This window comes from Macaca mulatta, chromosome 8, assembly GCF_049350105.2.
Source record: "Macaca mulatta isolate MMU2019108-1 chromosome 8, T2T-MMU8v2.0, whole genome shotgun sequence".
Classification (NCBI taxonomy): Eukaryota; Metazoa; Chordata; class Mammalia; order Primates; family Cercopithecidae; genus Macaca; species Macaca mulatta.
In genome coordinates this window covers 105,416,581-105,436,193 of record NC_133413.1, presented here as the reverse complement: position 1 = coordinate 105,436,193, position 19,613 = coordinate 105,416,581, and the positions used below count along the sequence as shown (strand labels likewise).

At 41.2% G+C, this 19,613-nt stretch overlaps 2 protein-coding genes across 7 annotated transcripts in view; both read right to left on the bottom strand.

Moving 5' to 3' along the window:
- Positions 1-14,319, bottom strand: part of NDUFAF6 (NADH:ubiquinone oxidoreductase complex assembly factor 6) — a 104,090-nt gene extending 89,771 nt beyond the window's left edge. For 3 of the 6 annotated variants that reach the window (XM_077942406.1, XM_077942407.1, XM_077942408.1), the window contains exons 1-3: positions 14,100-14,319; positions 8,391-8,490; positions 4,919-5,041 (exon numbers count right to left, since the gene is read on the bottom strand). In XM_077942406.1, the coding sequence (XP_077798532.1) occupies positions 4,919-5,041; positions 8,391-8,490; positions 14,100-14,296 (420 nt within the window). In that variant the 5' untranslated portion in view covers positions 14,297-14,319. 6 annotated transcript variants of the gene reach the window in all.
- Positions 14,320-14,342: 23 nt separating this feature from the next.
- Positions 14,343-19,613, bottom strand: part of LOC144330821 (uncharacterized) — a 30,181-nt gene continuing 24,910 nt past the window's right edge. The window contains exons 2-3 of the mRNA XM_077943874.1: positions 16,001-16,145; positions 14,343-14,571 (exon numbers count right to left, since the gene is read on the bottom strand). Of these exons, the coding sequence (XP_077800000.1) occupies positions 14,343-14,571; positions 16,001-16,145 (374 nt within the window). The remainder of the gene's footprint in view (positions 14,572-16,000; positions 16,146-19,613) is intronic.

Here is a 19,613-nt window from a genome sequence, read left to right as displayed (position 1 = left end):
TTAACAACACCATAAAGGACAGGTGGACAAAGTGTGCCCCTACATGTGATACTCTGAGAAGGACGTACCACCTATGAAGTATGCTGCCAGCTAAGAATCCATAACTTCAATCTAATCATGACAAAACATCAGACAAATCAAAAATTAGTGTTCTATTTTAAAAAGATGAGGTGGGGGGATACTCTTCAAAAATATCAGTGTCACAAAAGGCTAAAAAAAAGGCCGTGGAAATGTTTCAGATTAAAAGAAACTATAGAGACATGACAGTTAAGTACTTGACCCAAGATCAGATCCTCCACTGGAAGGGAAAATGATATTGTGGACATTATTAGGTCATCTGACAAAATTGGAATATGAATGGAAAATTAAATAAAATTGTTCTATCAAATTTAAATTTACTAAAGCCAGTAACTGTTCTGGCCACGCACAGTGACTCACGCCTATAATCCCAACACTTTGGGAGGCCAAGGCAGGAGGATCACTTGAGTTCAGGAGTTCAAGACCAGCCTGGGCAACATAGCAACCTCATCTCTACAAAACATTTAAAAATTAGCTGAGCATGCTGGTATGTGCTTGTAGTTCCAGCTACTCAGGAGGTTGAAGGAGGAGGATAAAGCCCAGGAATTCAAGGTTGCAGTGAGCTATGATCACCCCACTGCACTCCAGCCTGGGCAACACAGCGAGATCCTATCTCTAGGAAAAAAAATAGAAATTAAAAAAATAACTGTCCTTATTATATGTATCATTATTCTTAGAAAATATTAGGCCAGGCGCAGTGGCTAATACCTGTAATACCAGCACTTTGGGAGGACAAGGTGGGAGGATAGTTTGAGCTCAGGAGTTTGAGACCAGCCTGGGCAACACGGTGAAACCCCTTTTATTTATTTATTTATTTTTTGAGATGGAGTCTTGCTCTGTCGCCAGACTGGAGTGCAATGGCACGATCTCAGCTCACTGCAACCTCCACCTCCCCAGTTCAAGCAATTCTTCTGCCTTAGCCTCCCAAGTAGCTGAGACTACAGGTGTACACCACTACGCCCAGCTAATTTTTGTTTTTTTGTTTTTTTTTGAGACGGAGTCTCGCTCTGTCCCCCTGGCTGGAGTGCAGTGGCGCGATCTTGGCTCACTGCAAGCTCCGCCTCCCGGGTTCCTGCCATTCTCCTGCCTCAGCCTTCCAAGTAGCTGGGACTACAGGTGCCTACCACCGCGCCCGGCTAATTTTTTGTATTTTTAGTAGAGACGGGGTTTCACCATGTTGGCCTGGATGGTCTCAATCTCTTGACCTCTTGATCCACCCGCCTTGGCCTCCCAAAGTGCTGGGATTACAGGTGTGAGCCACCGCATGTAGCCATGAAACCCCATTTCTACAACAACAACAAAAAATTAGCCAGGCATGGTGGCGGGTGCCTGTAGTCCCAGCTACTTGGAAGGCTGAGATAGGAGGATGGCTTGAGCCCAGCAGGTGAAAGTTGCAGTGAGCTGAGATCACAACACTCCACTCCAGCCTGGGCAACAGAGCGACACCCTGTCTCAAAAAAACACAAAAAATAGGCCAGGTACGTAGCTTACACCTGTAATCCCAGCACTTTGGGAGGCCGAGGTAGGCGGATCATGAAGTCAAGGGATTGAGAGCATCCTGGCCAACCCCCGTCTCTACTAAAAATACAAAAATTAGCTGGGAGTTGTGGCACACACTTGTAATCCCAGCTACTCAGGAGGCTGAGGCAGGAGAATTGCTTGAACCCAGGAAGCAGAGGTTGCAGTGAGCTGAGATCACACCACTGCATTCCAGACTGGTGACAGAGCAAAGCTCCATCTCAAACAAGAAAAAAAGAAATTATTTACCGAGGCCAGGCATGGTAAAGACTGAATCAGACAATTCGCTCACGCTTGTAATCCCAGCACTTTGGGAGGCCAAGGTGAGTGGATCACTTTAGCTCAGGAGTTCAAAACCAGCCTCGGCAACAAAGTGAGATCTCATCTGTACTAAAAATTCAAAAAAACATCAGCTGGGTGTGGTAGCATGTGTCTGTAGCCCCAGCTACTCAGGCCTGGGAGATCAAAGCTACAGTGAGCCAAGACTGTGCCACTGTATTTCAGCCTGGGCGACAGAGTGAGACCCTGTCTCAAAAAAAAAAAAAAAGAAAAAAAAGAAAATATTCACCAAATTTTTTAGGTTAGGATTATGATGTATATAACTTACAATCAAATAAAATTTATCACAAAAAAATTATGAATGTGAATACACATATAGGGGAATAGGAGAAGGAGGAGGAACGAGAAACTGCATATGTGAGTGAGGAAAAATGATTAAACAAATGGGATAAAATATTAACAATAAGTGGGCCAGGCACAGTGGCTCACACCTGTAATCTCAACACTTTGAGAGGTCAAGGTGGGAGGATGGCCGGAGCCCAGGAGGCCAGGAGAGGCAACATAGTGAGACCTCATCTCTAGAAAAAAATTATTTAAATTAGCCAGGTGTGGAGGCACATGCCTGTGGTCCCAGCTACTCAGGAGGCTGAGGCAAGAGGATCGCCTGAGCCCAGGAAGTTGAGGCTGCAGTGAGCCATGTTTGCACCACTGCACTCCAGACTGCTGAATCTGGGTAAAGGATATGGAGGTGTTTGTCCTGCTTTGAATTTCATAACTTTCTGAAAGTTTGGAATAATTTCCAAGTAAGTTTTTAAAATGTTTTTTTTCTGCCATGTCAACATTAAGCATAACATATTTTCACAATAAATAAATATAGTAGTGAAACATAAAATCTAGGGACATGCTACACTTCAACTAAGACTCCCAGATGTCACTGATACTAAATGTAAAGGCCAGCATGCTCATCAATATGTATTACATGACAAAGGTGTATGTATGGAGAACAGAGCCCACTTTGCCTGGCAGGAATCTAACAGAAGCTAAAAGGGTTACATGGCGTTAGTTCCTAAGTGTTCTTGGCACTACTACTACTACATGGCAGGACTCTCCCCATAGGCCCCTCTTCCAAATCCCAGGAATCAGCCAATCAGTCATTACGGATTCCTGCTCTTGTTTTATTTTACACTTGTCTGGGCTGATGGGCATGTTTGATTTTGTAGACCTTCAAGCACCATTCCTAGCATGTAAAAGTACTCAATAAATATTTAATAAATGAAAACGCCAAACTCCTATTTACTCAAGGCTGATGCTATAATGGCTGTAGATTCTTGATTATAAAATACAGCTCTGATTCTGAAGGAAATCAGAGACCAAGGTAAAAAAGCAAATACTTTAAAGAAGTTAGAAATCTGCTGAATGAAGTTTGAACTCTGGAAACTAAAGCCAAATAGAATAAAGACCTTGGTTACAAACATAAATTCAAACTGCAGCTAAAATTCATACACAGAGAAATGGGGAACCCATATAGAATGGATAAGAAATTATAAATACTCAACTATCTTGTACCCTAAAAATAACAATGAAACAGTGCAACAGAAAAGTGCTCTCTGGATAACACATTGTCATTGTTCCATCTATTTAATCTCAAGAACCCAACACTTCAAATACCCAATATGCCCCATATGCTCCAGCAGGATGGGGAAGGATAGAGAACATGCAACAAGGACAACTGCACTGAACAAGACCTGCATCTTTCAGATATTCACATTTAGCATCAACACTGGTCACATCAGAAAGCCAGCCAACATTAACCATCAAAATTCAAGCACCTATTAAAATTGGACAATTTACCAACCCTAAATTGGCACACATGTAAACATTTTGTAATTCAGATGTATCTTCTGGTTTTTTAAGAGAAGCCAAGGAAAGATAAATTTGCATCAAAGGACTCTCTAATCTTCCACATATTTCCTGACAAAGGCTAGAACCTTTTATGCAAGTCTTAGCATAAACCTCCACCTCCACTATATTCCGGTTTACATGTAAAATAATAAATAGAAAGGGTTTCTGGATTTTAGGATAACTTTTTAGTGAGTCACCTAGGTTGAGCTTCTTGAAGTGGGATGAACAGAGGTAAAGAACTAATCTAATACTCACAGCTTCCCATCCACTTTTTCTTCTCAATCCCTAGTTGTGGGGGTCTGGCTTTCCATCTTTACTGAGGCTCTGTGAAGTCAATCTGGGGCCCAGAAACTGGGCCTGCCTCTGCTGGTGCGCAGATCTGAGAAGAGGTGTACCACTGTCAGGTCTGTGGGTGGCTCCTGTTACAGAAACCCCCTTTTGGCAATCATTGCATTACAACAGGGACACAGATCGGAGATGAAAGGTACCTAATTCCCTTCCTCCTCTCATAGTTTAGAATATTTCTAAGCCATGTGTGGCTGCTTATGAGTGAGGGATCCATACAGCTGCTTTATTATAAAACCATTTACGACATAAATTTAGCTATACAAATAATACTCTAGCCCATAGGTTTCCATTCTCTAACACCTAAAACTCAACAATGGATAGGTAATTCTATCAAACTAGACAAGGCAAGTTTTAGATTTGTATCTGGACAACACTGAGAGTAAGTCTCCCATCACAAAAGATTAACACGTGTTCTACAGCCCAGAACCTGGATTAAAACACTGGTATAAGGAGCTGCTGTTAGGCAGAGAGAACAGAAAATTTTACTTGCTATTGCATCAAAATGTGCAGGATTTAAATTCTGCAGGCAGATATGGAAATGTGGAAAATACAAGTTATTATATAGAGACTAATTCTTCCTTTTTCCTTTAATAAACGAATACACAAAAGACCTTTGTAAATTATTAGTGGGTGATTTTAAATTTCTGTGCCAAAACTATAACAGCTCTGAATACATAAGCCTAAGAATATTTTCAGAATAGATTCCACTATAATCACCAGTACCCAAATTGTATCCATCAAAAAGTAGACTCGAATAATATTCTTACAAATCAAAAGTAGTAATCTTTTTTACCTTCCATAGTTCAATGGCCACAGGCTGTTGTGGTGGTTTGTCACAGTATATATCTTCCACAGTTTTTTTCCAAAACTGTATTCGCATCAGTCCAATAGTTTTCTCAGAGACTGAGTCTTTAACCTACAAATAGGGTTTAAAAACTTTAGCAAATGCATTCTACTGTCTAAAAAATCAGTATATTTGAGGGAATTTTTTGAGTTAATATAACTGTTCTATATTATGACTATGGTGGCAAATACATGACTACATTTTTTAAAACCTATAGAAGACAACGAAGAGAGAATTTTACTGCATGTACTTTCAAATAAATTCATTTATTCATTCTTTAATCTTTTTTTTAAAAAAGAAGATTATTAGATTGTCTCCCTCACTCACTACTAAGAATGGCCTTCTGGCCGGACGCAGTGACTCACATCTATAAACCCTACACTTTGGGAGGCCGAGGTGGGTGGATCACCTGAGGTCAGGAGTTCAAGACCAACCTGGCCAAAATGATGAAACCCTGTCTCTACTAAAAATACAAAAAATTAGCCGGGCGTGGTAGTGGGTGCCTGTAATCCCAACTACTCAGGAGGCTGAGGCAGGAGAATCGCTTGAACCCGGGAGGCAGAGGTTGCAGTGAGCCAAGATCACACCACTGCACTCCAGCCTTGGCGACAAGAGCAAAATTCCGTCCAAAAAAAAAAAAAAAAGAATGGCCTTCTTAGGTTGAGGCAAGAATCACCAACACAAGCTAAATCTAGGAGGTAAATTTGGATGAGGAATATGGTCTTAAAAGGTCTCCTCACAGGCTGCTTATTAGTAGCAAGGGAAAAAGGATTAACATCTTGACTCAGTGACTAAAATTAACATTACTGCTGGGAGTCAGATAGATATTTCATGCCTCCTTGTGACTCTAAAGAGGACACAGACCACTTACGTAACATTACTCTAGGAATCTGTAAGTTTAATATGATCCTGATGAAAAATAAACCCCAAATGAGAACCATTTTAGTTCTTAAAAGGAGCAATATTATTTAAAATATGTCAATGTCACAAAACGCAAAGAAAGGCTATGGAAATGTTCCAGAATAAAGGAGGCTAAAGAGACAGAAAACCAAATGTAATACGTGATCCTAGATTAGATCCCATAGAGAAGGGGAAAAAAATGCCATAAAGGACCTTACTGGGTCAATTGACAAAACTGGAAACCAGATGGTAGATCAAATAAAAGTATTGCATCAATGTTAAGTTTATTTTCTCGTAAGTGACCTGTGGTTATGTAAGAGATTATCCTTATTCTTATGAGATACACACTCAAGTTTATAGGGATAAGGGTCATGGTATAGTCAAGTTACTCTAAAATGATTCATAAAAAGAGAAATGTACATATACACATATGTGGATACAATGATAATGCAAATGGGACAAAATATTCACAACAGGGTCTGAGTATTGTTTGTACTACTCTTACTTTTCCATATGTGAAATTACTTCCAAATACTCTGGTGGTGGGTGGGTTTCTTAGCAATGTTTAGTGTTCAGATCCCAGTGGCATACAGTACAGCAGCAAGAGTAATCCTTTCAAAATATAACCAAGAGGTGATGGGTCTCTGCTCAGAACCCTCCAGTGGCTTCCCATCTCACTCAGTCAAAGTGATTTTAATGGTGTCTCCAAGACCTTACCTTTCTGACCCAGGTGCCCCTAACTGAATCTCCTCCCACGCACCCCGCCCTGCTCTGCTGGACCACCTGCCTTCTTCTGTTCTTTGAGCAGGCACACTTGCACGAGACTGCACTTGCTGTTCCTTCTGCCTAGAAAACTCTCTGTCCACATATCTGTACAGCTCACTCCCTCACCTCCTTCAAATCTCTGCTCCAATGCCACCTTGCCTGTGAGGTTTCTCCTAACCATCCTACATAAAACAGGAACCCCTGGTGTACCCAGCCTTCACAGCCTCCTTATCCTGCTTTATTTCTCTCCATCTGACACGTTACACAATGATTTATTTGTTCATTGAGTGCAGACCCTGTTTCATGTCATGTGCATATAGCATTGAATACAGTCTATATAAAGTGCCTGCATTCAGTCAACACTTGTTGAATGAGTGAATAAACAAGACTCTGTGTGCAAAGAAGTAGCAAGATGTACAAAGTGTATAAAGAAGTACAAAGTGACAGAATTCAGAAGGACCTCTGGGGGTTTATTAAAAATAAAATTGTATTGACTGGGTGCAGTGGCTTATGCCTGTAATCCCAGCCAGCACTTTGGGAGGCTGAGGCAGGAGAATCACTTGAGGCCAAGAATTTGAGACGAGCCTGGACAAAATAGCAAGACTCTGTCTCTAAAAAAAAAAAAAAAAAAAAAAACTGTTTTTAATTAGCCAGGTATAGTGGCACATCTACAGTTCCAGCTACTTGGTAGGCTGAGGTGGGAGGATCGCTTAAAGCCCAGGAGTTCAAGGTTACAATAAGCTGTGATCATGCCACTGCACTCCAGCCTGGGTGACCTGTCTGTAAAATTAAAAATTAAAAAATTAAATTTTAATCATTTAAAAAGGATAATAAAGACCAAGGTGGGAACTATTTATGGCTAAACGGTGACCGATTTAACATGCTGATGTACAGTTTACACTTGAAAAAGCATGAGGTGAAAAATCATAACCCATGACTTCCAGGAAGATACCAGAGGAAAAAAGAGCCAGTCTATTAGACTTTCTGCAGACTCATAGTTGTGAATCTCAGTTGTGCCTCGGTGCCATATTCACATCCTTTTATTTGTTCCTTGTTCACTTCCTACTATATTCCCTGAGAATCTGTGTCAAAATTTGCTACTCTCTTTAAGACTCTGAACCCTCTCCTGCTCCCTCACTCCCAATATCTGACCTCTCAATTTATGACTAAGAAGATTAAGGCTGTTTCAGTTTTCACTCTCTCATCTCCATCCACCATTTCAATTTATTTTGTATTTGCACATACTCTTTCCATTCTAAAGAAGAAAAAAGGATCTCTCCTTCCTTTGGAATTCTTAGACAAAAGTGAATTAATATGATCTAAGGTCCTGGTTTGCTACAATTGCTTTCATTCCCTACTCACATTAAAGCTAAAACCTCAATTTAAAAAGTGCTTTGAAAAACTGCTATATACATGTAAATTATGCAATTGTTGGAAAGAATAAGCAGTAATTCTCTGACTAACCTATTTAATTAACAGACAAATGTGCAACGTTAATGGCACAGTTCTATAATATCCTCAGGAAGAGAAATAAAAAATTCCAGAATGGCATTTATAGAACCATTAAGTTCATTAGATAGTTTTATTTTTGGTATTGAATTATTAAGCCTAAACAGTTAGCAGGGAAAAGAAATCACTAGCAGAGACCTTAAACACATCTAACATATAAATTACAACTATATTTCTTTATTGTTCAGCATTAAACACATTATATCACCATTTTCCAATTAATATTTTAAGGTATCTTAATACCAGCCTGAGCCAGTTCCACATTAAAAGCCCTCAGTGCAAAAACAGAGCTTCGGGATTCTGCAGGGAGCAGCAGGGAGCATAAATAACCTTCATAATCCCGTTTCCTGTAACAGACAGAAAAAAAAGACAGTTACTCTTCACTTTCCAAGTTGCACATAAAAATACTGACCAAAATTAACTGAAAACAAAAAGGCTTCAGGTTGGGCGCAGTGGTTCGTGCCTGCAATCCCAGCACTTTGGGAGACCAAGGCGGGCGGATCACTTGAAGCCAGGAGTTCAAGGCTAGCCTGGTGAAACCTCATCTCTACTGAAAATACAAAAATTAGTTGGGCATGGTGGCATGTGCCTCTAATCCCAGCTACTTGAGAGGCTGAGGCCCGAGAACTGCTTGAGCCCAGGAGGCAGAGGTTGCAGTGAGCCCAGATTGTACCACTGTACTCCAGCCTGGGTGACAGAGCAAGACTCTATCTCAAAAAAACAACAACAGTGTGAGGCTTCAGTTCAGAAAGGGCCTGACATGTCTTATTTTTTATATCTGTTCCTTAAAAATTATGAAAAATGTACCCCAATGCCACCTAATCTCTATTAATTTACTTTGACTTATGTAGTACTTATAATTTTAACTGTTTCAGAATCACTTTTGTTTTAGTAAGAATTCAAATGAGCTTCAAAAGTACAAATCAAGTTAAAATAGTTCCAGCAAATATTGGGGTGAATGTATGGTTTTTAAGACACATAGATACATAGAAAGGCAGAGATAAGACATAGAAATTCATGGAGGACTGTGTGCACACATACGTTTCCTTGCAACACCTGCTGAAAGAGCCTAGAAATAACAATACCCCCAGCCTCCACCCCATATTTCCAGTATTGGTGAACACACCTAGCACCCAGATCTTGGTTTCTGAAACCATTCTCCACTGAAAGAAACTAGGGCTCTGATATTTGGATATTTGTCTCCTCCAAATCTCATATTGAAATGTGACCCCCACAACGTTAGAGGTGGGGCCTAGTGGGAGGTATTTGGGTTACAGGGGTGGATCCCTTGTGAATGGCTTGGTGCCATCCCCTTGGGGATAAGTGAGTTCTCTATCAGTTCATGCTAGAGCTGGTTGTTTAAAAGAGCCTGGCACCTCCTCCCTTCTCTCTTTTGCTTCCTCTCTTGCCATGTGATACGCCTGCTCCCCTTCATCTTCTGCCGCAAGTAAAAGCTTCCTGAGGCCTCGCCAGAAGCTGAGCAGACACTGTGCATGCTTCTTGTACAGCCTGCAGAACCATGAGTCAAAGAAACCTCTTTTCTTTATAAATTACCAAGTCTCAGATATTCCTTTATAGTAATGCAAAACAGACTAACACAGGCGCCTGGAAGGAATGACTGACTTCATTCCTAGGGCAGGGAAAATACAAGGTAAGTCTGAAACATCTTCTTGAGCAATAAGTAAAGAAATGTTTAAAGAATGGAGGAAACTTCTCAAAAGAACACAGAAACTGGCTTAACAGAGCTCTCACTGGCCAAGTCCAGAGCAATTTCAGGATCAAAAAATAATGATAGGGCCAGGCATGGTGGCTCATGCCCATAATCTAGCACTGTGGGAGGCAGAGCAGGGAGGATGCCTTGAGGCCAGGAGTTCAAGACCAGCTTGGACAACATAGTGAGACGCTGTCTTTACAAAACACTTAAAAAATAAAAAAATTAGCTAGGCATGGTGGCATGGGCCTGTGGTCCTAGCTACTTAGGAAGCTGAGGTGGGAGGATTACTTGAGCCCAGGAGTTCAAGGTTACAATGAGCTATGATCATGCCACTGCACTCCAGTCTACAGGAGATTCTGTCTCTAAAATAAATAAATAAATAAATAATAGTAACAATTTGAAACAGGACTCTACGAGCCTGTACCAATAAAAATTAATAAATAGGAAGAGAAGGAAAAACCTGACAACCAATACAATGACTACTATTAAATTTAGAAGACATGATGGAATTTTTAAAAATCACCATTTGATAACTATCATGGTATTAACCGATTCAGATAAAAATCATCAATAAATGCCCGAAAATATTAAAGGGGTAAAAGTTTGATGGAAACAGAATATTTACATAGTACTGAAGTATCTCTCCACAAAGTGTGCATTTCTTGCTTATAATTAACATTTTTAATTAAGTTTACAAAAAAAAAAATCTGGAAGTCACCTTTGCAACCACAGGTTAACATCATAGTAATAGGACAAATCAATGTCATGTGCTTCCTGATACGATATGGAGAGAAAAGCTGAGTGTCCCTTCTGTGATATTCCTGCCGAAAATGCATGTCATGAGAAAATATTAAAAACCCAAATCAAAGGAGATTTCTACAAAGGAACTGGCCTATTCTCTTCAAAAAAAATATCAAGCTCATGAAAGCTAAGACTTAAAGAATTGTTCCAGATTGGAGAAGACGAGAGAGATATAACTAAATGGAGCACATGATTTTGGATGTATGAAAAACCTAATAAGATAACCAGCAAAACTTGAATGGGGCCTGTGGATTAAATGGTAATATTGGATCAATATTAATTTCCTGATTTTGATGGCTGTACGGTGATTCTACGGGACAGCATCCTTGTACTTATGATACATAGACCAAAGTATTAAGGGCAGATAACGGAGTATCATGTCTGCATCTTATCCTTAAATGTTTCAGAGTGTTAAAAATGAGGGAATCTGCTAAAGAGTATATTGGATCTCTGTGTACTATTTCTGTAATTTTTATGTAAATTTACAATTACTTCAAAATAGACCTTACCATATTCACTCCAGGAAAGATGACTTAAATATAAGGTACTTACCAGACTACTTACCTACTTTAACACACTGGAACCTTCTTACAAAACAATATTTAATATGAGTCTAACCTGGGTCTCACCCCATAGAGTTTAGGTACTAAAATTCACATTGTTTCCACTTTTCAACTGGTTCACATTTTGTCAGGTTCCTAACAGAGAACTTAAACTGCTTCTAGTCATTCCCTTGACAATCTCCCCCAATTGCCACATAAACCAAAAGAAGAGGTCACAAACGGTAACCTTGCTATCTCAAGAGTACTACTAAAAAGATCTCACCCTAAGCAGTTTCACCTACAAAATGGTTCCCCAAAAGTTTCTAAGGACAGCGAAGGCAAAGCAGCTCTATAATTGACATTTTAAAATTGTATTTTAACATAAAAAGTCTCTGAATTTCAGAAGTGGTTTAAAACACTTGAAGTTGGCCGGGCGCGGTGGCTCAAGCCTGTAATCCCAGCACTTTGGGAGGCCAAGACGGGCGGATCACGAGGTCAGGAGATCGAGACCATCCCGGCTAACACGGTGAAACCTGTCTCTACTAAAAAAGTACAAAAAACTAGCCAGGCGAGGTGGCAGGCACCTGTAGTCCCAGCTACTCGGGAGGCTGAGGCAGGAGAATGGCTTAAACCTGGGAGGCGGAGCTTGCAGTGAGCTGAGATCCGGCCACTGCACTCCGGCCACTGCACGCCAGCCTGGGCAACAGAGTGAGACTCCATCTCAAAAAATAAAATAAAATAAAACACTTGAAGTTAACATGAAACAGTGAGAAAAACACTGAATGGGAATCAAACTACAATCTTAACTTCCATCACCAACTGATTATTAATAGAAATGACACCAATGGCTCCTATTTCCCAATTTCTAAATGAAGCTTATTAACCTATCAAAGTTATCTCCTAAAAATAAGCAGTATGTGAAGTACTTCAAGCTTCTTAGAGGGAAATGAAAAATGAAATGAAGATATAATAGAACTGTAGCAACATTTGGAAAATAAATCTTCCACACAGCTAAGGATTTGCCCTATTAACAAGTTTATTTTTTAATTTTGAATGGAAATTTTTCTAAACAATATTACCTCCTTCAACACATTAAACAGGATATACTGATTAGCCATTTCTTCATCACTTAGATCATTGTTATAAATATGAATTATTGAACTATGGATATACAAGGATGTCCTAAGCATCTAACCAAGATCCAGTTACCTGAGAGCTGTCCCAGACAATGAGAAATGCCATATTATGGATGTATACATAAGAGCTTTATGTGGCAATAGGGCCAATAACCTCTCATTCATTCTAACATTTATGCAGTGCCTACTATGTGCCAGGCACTGTTCCAGACACTGAAGATGGGTACTGACTTGAATTTAGTTAAGAGAGACAGATGTATGAGAAACAAGCACATGGGGTATTAGGATTGTTGTGCATTAGTACCATGGACCTGTGCCCCTGAGGCACAAAGGAAGTGATTCTCTGGTGAGACTGCAGTAAAGAACATTACTGCACTTCAGCTCCACCAGTAGTACCTCCTCACCTTCTCACTACAGCCTGAGGCTCTGCGTTTATCCTCCTCAAAGTCAAAGTCAGAGAAGCCTATGTAAATTAGGCTTGAGATTTTCCCAAGAAAATCTTGTTTTGACACTGTCCTCCAGGCTAGAGTGCAGTGGAGCGATCTTGGCTCACTGCAACCTCCACCTCCCAGGCTGAAGCGATCCTCCCAGGTCAGCCTCTGGAGAAGCTGGGACCACAAGCGCGGGACACAAGGCCCAGCTAAGTTTTGTATTTTTTTGTAGGGATGGGGGTTCACCATGTTGGCCAGCCTGGTCTCAGACAGCTAGGCTCAAGCAATCCGCCTATCTCAGCCTCCTAAAGCGCGGAGATTACAGGCGTGAGCCACTGCGGCTGGCCCACAATTTTAAAAAAGTGATTATAAACAAAACACTCAAATGCATGTATTTTGTTGTGTTATGCTACTTTTCTCTAAAATGGAATTTTTTTAAAAAAGGTTTTATTTGCATAATCAACTTCAAGGTAGTTCAGTTATTCGAGTACTTTTGATAAGTCCTTGAGACCAAGTACTTCGAGACCTTACCCCACTCTTTCAAATGAGATGCAGAAGGGCATCGGGGCTTAAGCCACTGGTGTCAGCAGTCAGGCCTAGATTCCCAGGGGCCCCTGCCGCATGAACCAGGTGACCTGATTTATCCAACCCACCTCCACAAATGATTAAGGAGCGACACCCAAGTGCCAGGCCTTCCTAGCGCGCCGCCCAACAAACAAAACACTTCAGGGTTCTGACTTTATGAGGCTATTCTTGTGAACCTCTGGCAAATTATCTACTCACTATAAAAACCCCGTTTCCTTGTATGTTAAATGAGATAATAATGACTTCCACTCACTGTGCCCTTACTATATGCCAGGCATTGTTCTAAATTCTTTATTACTCACAACCTTAAATGATAGGTCTACATTTGTCCGTCGCAACTTGTAACGAAGACTAATTACTCGTAATCTACTTTGCATAATGCCAGGCACACAGAACTCAAAGTTGGCTACTGTTGTCATTAAAATTAATAGACGTTCTGTGAATTAAAAAGGTTATTCATGCAAAAACGCTGAATTCGGTTAAAATTAAGGTTCGGATAAGGCGACAAGCGTGGGCAGTCGAAAGAATTTTGCCATAATTTTGTGACCCATGTGAATGTTCCTGTGGGCTCGCTGCCTCCGCACACCCACACGCGGCGCCCACTAGAACGCACACCCAGAAAGGCACGAGGAAGGCGCCGGTCCGCTCTCTCAAACGTCAGGTCGAACGCGAAGCGCAGCCGCTCCCACCGCGGGACCCCGCTTCCCGACCACCCCCGCCCTCCCCGGGAAGGTCGCGTTCGCTCACCGCAGCAGCTCCAGGCAGTAGTGGTCAGTGCCCCAGGTGCCCGGTCCGCTGGCCGCAGCCACGCTCCGCCCAGACACCTCCGGCCCGGGCAGCCGCCGCACGCGCGCGTACAGACCCAGAGGCGGCCGGCGGCAGCACAGGCCAGGGATGCCAAGCCGCAACGGTCCCCAGGCAGAGCCTTGCACGGAGGCCGCCATGACGCCGGCACTGCGTGCCCTTCGACCTCACGCAGTCGGCGCGCAGCTACGCCCCCGCCACGCCCCTGCAGGTCCCCTTAAGCTCCTTTGAGTCGCTGGAAGGCCGCCTCCGGACGCCGCTTGAAGAAGAGCCAGGTGTCGCTGTGGTCCTCTGCATCTGGGCCGCCGCTGCGACTCTTTGGCCCTCGTTCCAGGAAAGACCCGCCCAAGTCCGTCCGACCCCTCCTGGACTCTTCTCCTTCCCCGACGTGTATCCACAAGCGACCTCAGAGCACCTACAAGAAGGGATGGGTGCTGCTGGTGAAAGAAGTAGCTGTCAGAATCACACCTCACCTCCCCTAAACCCTAAATCCACCATGAGGACAGAACACCTTGCATCGTTTCTCAATAGCTGTGCCCTTGGCACTTTGGGCGCAATAGCGCTGTCCCGCTCGTTGCTGAAAGTTTGCCATACGTGAATGCCCAGGCTTGGTGACCACCAAACGCCCACACGCCCCCAAAGGCCTCTGGAAATGTCGCCCTGTTTGGGAACTACTGGCCACCTAACACCTCCAGGAGAAAAGCACACACATCTCTGAGAGAAGCCACACAGTAGGCCATTATCAACCACTACCTATAGCTCACCTGTTTGCTGACTTTTTTCTCCCACTATCCTCTGGGTTCCATATGGGCAGAGCCATTATTTTGTTTCCTGCTTTATCCCCAATGGCTGTCACTTGAAAATTGTGGAAGCTGAAGTGCCTCAGTTCACATAAATAGTAAGTAGTCAGGTAAGATCCAAACATTCCAAATATCTGTGTTATTCCACAGTCTTATTTGGACAGGGAAGGGAAGTGAGGAAGGCCGTAGACCAGAGCCTGCTTTTCTGGGGCTCCAAGGTCCAGCATGGAACTCCAAGGAGTCAAACTTCCCAGCGTAAACCTGACCTTTCAGGTCCTTAGGAAGATGTATTTATCAAGGCAGGAAAACAGAGCTTTTGACAGTTTACTAGCTTGATTTATAACTTTTTTTTCTTTTTTCTTTTGAGACAGAGTCTCACCCTCTCCAGGCTGGAGTGCAGTGGCGAGATCTCGGCTCACTGCAACCTCCACCTCCCGGGTTCATGCGATTCTCCCGCCTTAGCCTCCAGAGTAGCTGGGACTACAGGCACACGCCACCACATCCAGCTAATTTTTGTATTTTTAGTAGAGATGAGGTTTCACCATGTTGGCCAGGATGGTCTCGATCTCCTGAGCTCGTGATCCACCCACCTCAGCCTCCCATAGCGGTGGGATTAACTTTGAATATTTGTTCGCATGGTATGTTGGCCTCCTTTGGTACTCTTACCTTCAGGCCCCTCAAATATTACAGGTGGGTCTAGCTGCTACCAACTAGCTGATCCCAGCCAGCAGTTGCCTACACTTGAATCCCAGTGACACCTCTTGCCTCCAGATTTGCCTAGACTTTTCTTGCTGTGGCCAGACTGGTTCTTTCTAAAATGTCCATCTGATCATGGCGTTTCCCTACTTGGCAGCATTTACTGTGTGTTGTATGCAGTCCCTCCATGATGTAGCCTCAGTTTACCTTTCTGCCGCAACTCTGGCCACTTGCCTTTGTGACTCCAAGTTAATGTTTCTGTTTAAACCCAAGGGAAAGCACCTTGTCCTCTAGACCTAAGAACTCTAACCAATTCATGCAACTTTGGTTTTTACTCTCTGAGATTACCTCTCTTCATCCTGTGTAGTAGCAGAACCCCGGTGGCAGGTCCTTTCATCACCAGTGATTGGTTCAGGACAGTGCATATTTCCCTGATCTGGCCAATCAGACTTGAGAACAAGTCTACTGTGGTGCTTCTGAGAAAGTTGCTTCACTAATAAAAGGAAACATAAAATTCAATATACTACATATGAAATATTCTTGGCAAAAAGGCTTAACATCAAGTTAATTAAGCTTCTAAATCTAATTTTAAAGTTTCTAAGAAAAAGACAAGAAACAAGATAAATGATACCACGGGGAAACAAATCAGAAAAATTCGAAAGAAAAACCCAATATCACTCCTGAGATCAGGTTATAACAGGTCTGTACCTTCCATATTTCATCTTGGGTTCTCTCTCTCGCCACTAACTCTGTGGGAAGCTAGCTGCCGTGACACATGAGGGAGATTAGTCCTTTGTGTGTAATATAGATCATTATTATTTTCCCCAGTTTGGTTTAGTTTTGTCTTTGCTTGTGGAATCTTTGCCATGCAGAAATTTTGCAATATATTTTTATGTAGTCAAATTTACAATATTTACTTTTATGGCTTCTGGATTTTGCACAGTCTTTGGAAAGGCCTTCCACTTTTAAAATGTGTTAAAAGAATCCCTTGCTTTCTTCTAGTCCTTCTGGTTTCTCTTGTAGTACTTGTAGATTTCACTTTTTTACATTTTCATTTTTTTGTTTTTGGAGGAGTAAATATTAGGAAGATATGGATCCAACTTTTTTCTTTATATCTAGTAGTTGTCTTACTATCATTTATTCAGTATTCCACCTTTTCCTCCTTTGATTTGAGATGCTTCCTTTTTCACAGAATAAACTCATGCATATATTTTGTGTCTATAGTGTTCCATTTGTCTATTAACGTTCTAGTAGTAAGCTCTTTTAACTATTGCGTCTTTACAATATGTTTTCATAGATATCTAATAGGGCTAGTCCTTCTTCATTACTCTTTTTCTCTTCCCCGGTCTTCCTGGCCATTCTTGTTTATTTTCCCATTCGACTTTTAGGATCAGCTTTTCGATTAAAAGAATTCTGAAGGTAGTTTTATTACAGCTATGTTAAATTTATACCTAGGAAAACTGGTATTTTTATTATATTGAACCTTCATCAACATTTTTTATTACAGCATGATAGTTAATCTTATTGATATATGTAACACATTAACTATGCCCTTATTCAATCCTTGTATTTTCCACAGTTAAATAAATTTAGATGAACCACTATTAAAAAGGAAAAACAATTTTTCTATACTTATGCAACACTTCTGACACTAAATGTATAGATCTTCCACACCAAGCATTTTCAGGACTACACAGTTAGGACAGAATCCACAGGTTCAGAGCTCAGCCTCACAAGGCTGCCCCCTACTTTGGACACCAGTAGCAATTAGTGAGTCCTCAGATTACCCATGCTTTTGTTTGACTTGGCTACAAATCAGGAATTTTCAGGACCTTCCTCCTCAGGTTTGATAATTTGCTATGATGGCTCCCAGATATCAGGGAAACACATATATATATTTACTGGTTTATTATAAAGGATATAGATGAAGGTCAAAGAACAAATATAACACATTTATAACAAAAGATGCTTCTCTCACCCCTATCAGTCAGGAAATTATAAGGCTTTTAGGAGCTCTGGGTTAGGAACCAGGGGTAGAGACCAAATATATGTTTCTTACTGTTACAGTTATGGTTAAATTTTTGCTCATATCTGTGATTATTACCTTATAATATATTCCTAGAAATAGAATCACTAATCAAAACTGTGAATCTTTGAGATATCTAGCATTGACAAATTTCTTACCAAATAAATTATATACTCCCACAAACTGTGGATAAAATACTAGATTTATTAAATTTTTAAAAATAGCCTTGCTACTCTAATAGGCAAAAAGTGATATCTCACTTTTCTTCTTTCTTTTCTTTCACTAGTTTAAACTTGTCACTAGATATATCACTTTTAATTTGTACTTATTTGACTATTAATGAGACATTTTTTATTTATTACATGTTTGTACTCAGTTTTGAGCATTTTGTTAACATCTTTACCCATTTTTTAAAGTTAAAAACTTAGTCATTTATTTCAAAGTATAAATTTTTTCTTACCCATTTTTATTTTAATGGTCTTTTCCTTTTGATCTGTATGAGCTTCTGTATATTAAGGCTATTAAGTCTCTTGTCATATTTGTGTCAAATAATCAGTGCGCTTATTTTTAATTGTTTTTAACAATGTTTCATTGTATGTGTTTTTATTTTAAAAGATGCACATAGTCGATGAATAAATTAAATAATACGAAGCATGTATAATAAAAAGTAAAAGTTCTCTCTTCCCTTGCCCCTTGTTCCTACTGGTAAGAAATATATGTGGTGATGTTTTGGACTTTTTTTTTTTCTTTTTTTTTTTTTGAGATGGTGTCTCGCTCTGTTGCCCAGGCTGGAGTGCAGTCGCGCAATCTCAGCTCACTGCAACCTCCGCCTCCCAGGTTCACGCCATTCTCCTGCCTCAACCTCCTGAGTAGCTGGGACTACAGGTGCCTGCCACCACGCCCAGCTAATTTTTTGTATTTTAGTAGAGACGGGGTTTCACAGTGTTAGCCAGGATGGTCTCGATCTCCTGACCTCGCGATCTGCCCGCCTCGGCCTCCCAAAGTGCTGGGATTACAGGCGTGAGCCACTGCACCCGGCCTTGACTTCCAAAATTTTCAGCTTTTTATGTTGTCAAATCTATAGAACTTTTTCTTTGTTAATATCTATTGTTTGTTTATGTTTACAAAGACCTTTCCCATACAGAATTAGGGGTATTGGGGAGCCAACGTGAATATGGAGAAACTAGCAGGTAGGCTATTCAGGTTGTCCAGGCAAGAGATTCTTGAGGCTTGGACTGGGATGATGGCAGTGGAGATATAAAGAGGTGGATGGATCAGTATATAACTTAGAGGTTGGCTTGCTGATTGATTGAGTGAGTGATTGGTTGGTTGATTGATGGGGGAGGAAGGAAATAAAAGGGAGAAATAAATGATGGTTTCTAAATTTTTGACATAAGCAACTGGGGAATGGGGAATCTTTTCCTGAGCTGAGGAATGTGAAGGCTTTAAGGGTGAATGAGGATAGTTTGATGCATGATACTTTCCTGCATGCTCTTTGTTGATACATGACTCTCTTTAGCAGGACCCCTAAATACAGGGTGACACTTCTTCAACTCTTTGCTGCCGCTCTTGATCTTTATTCTTTGACCTACTCTGTTCTTTTGAGTTTGCAAAGTGTTCTTGAGTTTGTCTCGTGTTCTCTTTGATGACTCCTTCCTGGGTACTAATGTGGGCTGGGTTTTTCATTACCTAGTCTGTGGTGTGATTCAGAAGGAGGACTGGAGGGTCATAATAATCAGGGAGGTACTCCTGCGTGATTTCTTCTTTATCGGATTGCTGCAATGAGGGCCCTGGGGCAGGTTCCTGAAGGCTGGTGCTGCCTCTCAGCACCACCTCATCAAAGGAGAACCAGGCTAATCAGTGTGTGGCCTGAAATGGACAGTTGGAGCTAATCAGTAAAAACATAGTGAGTTTGTTGTTGTTGATGATGTTGTT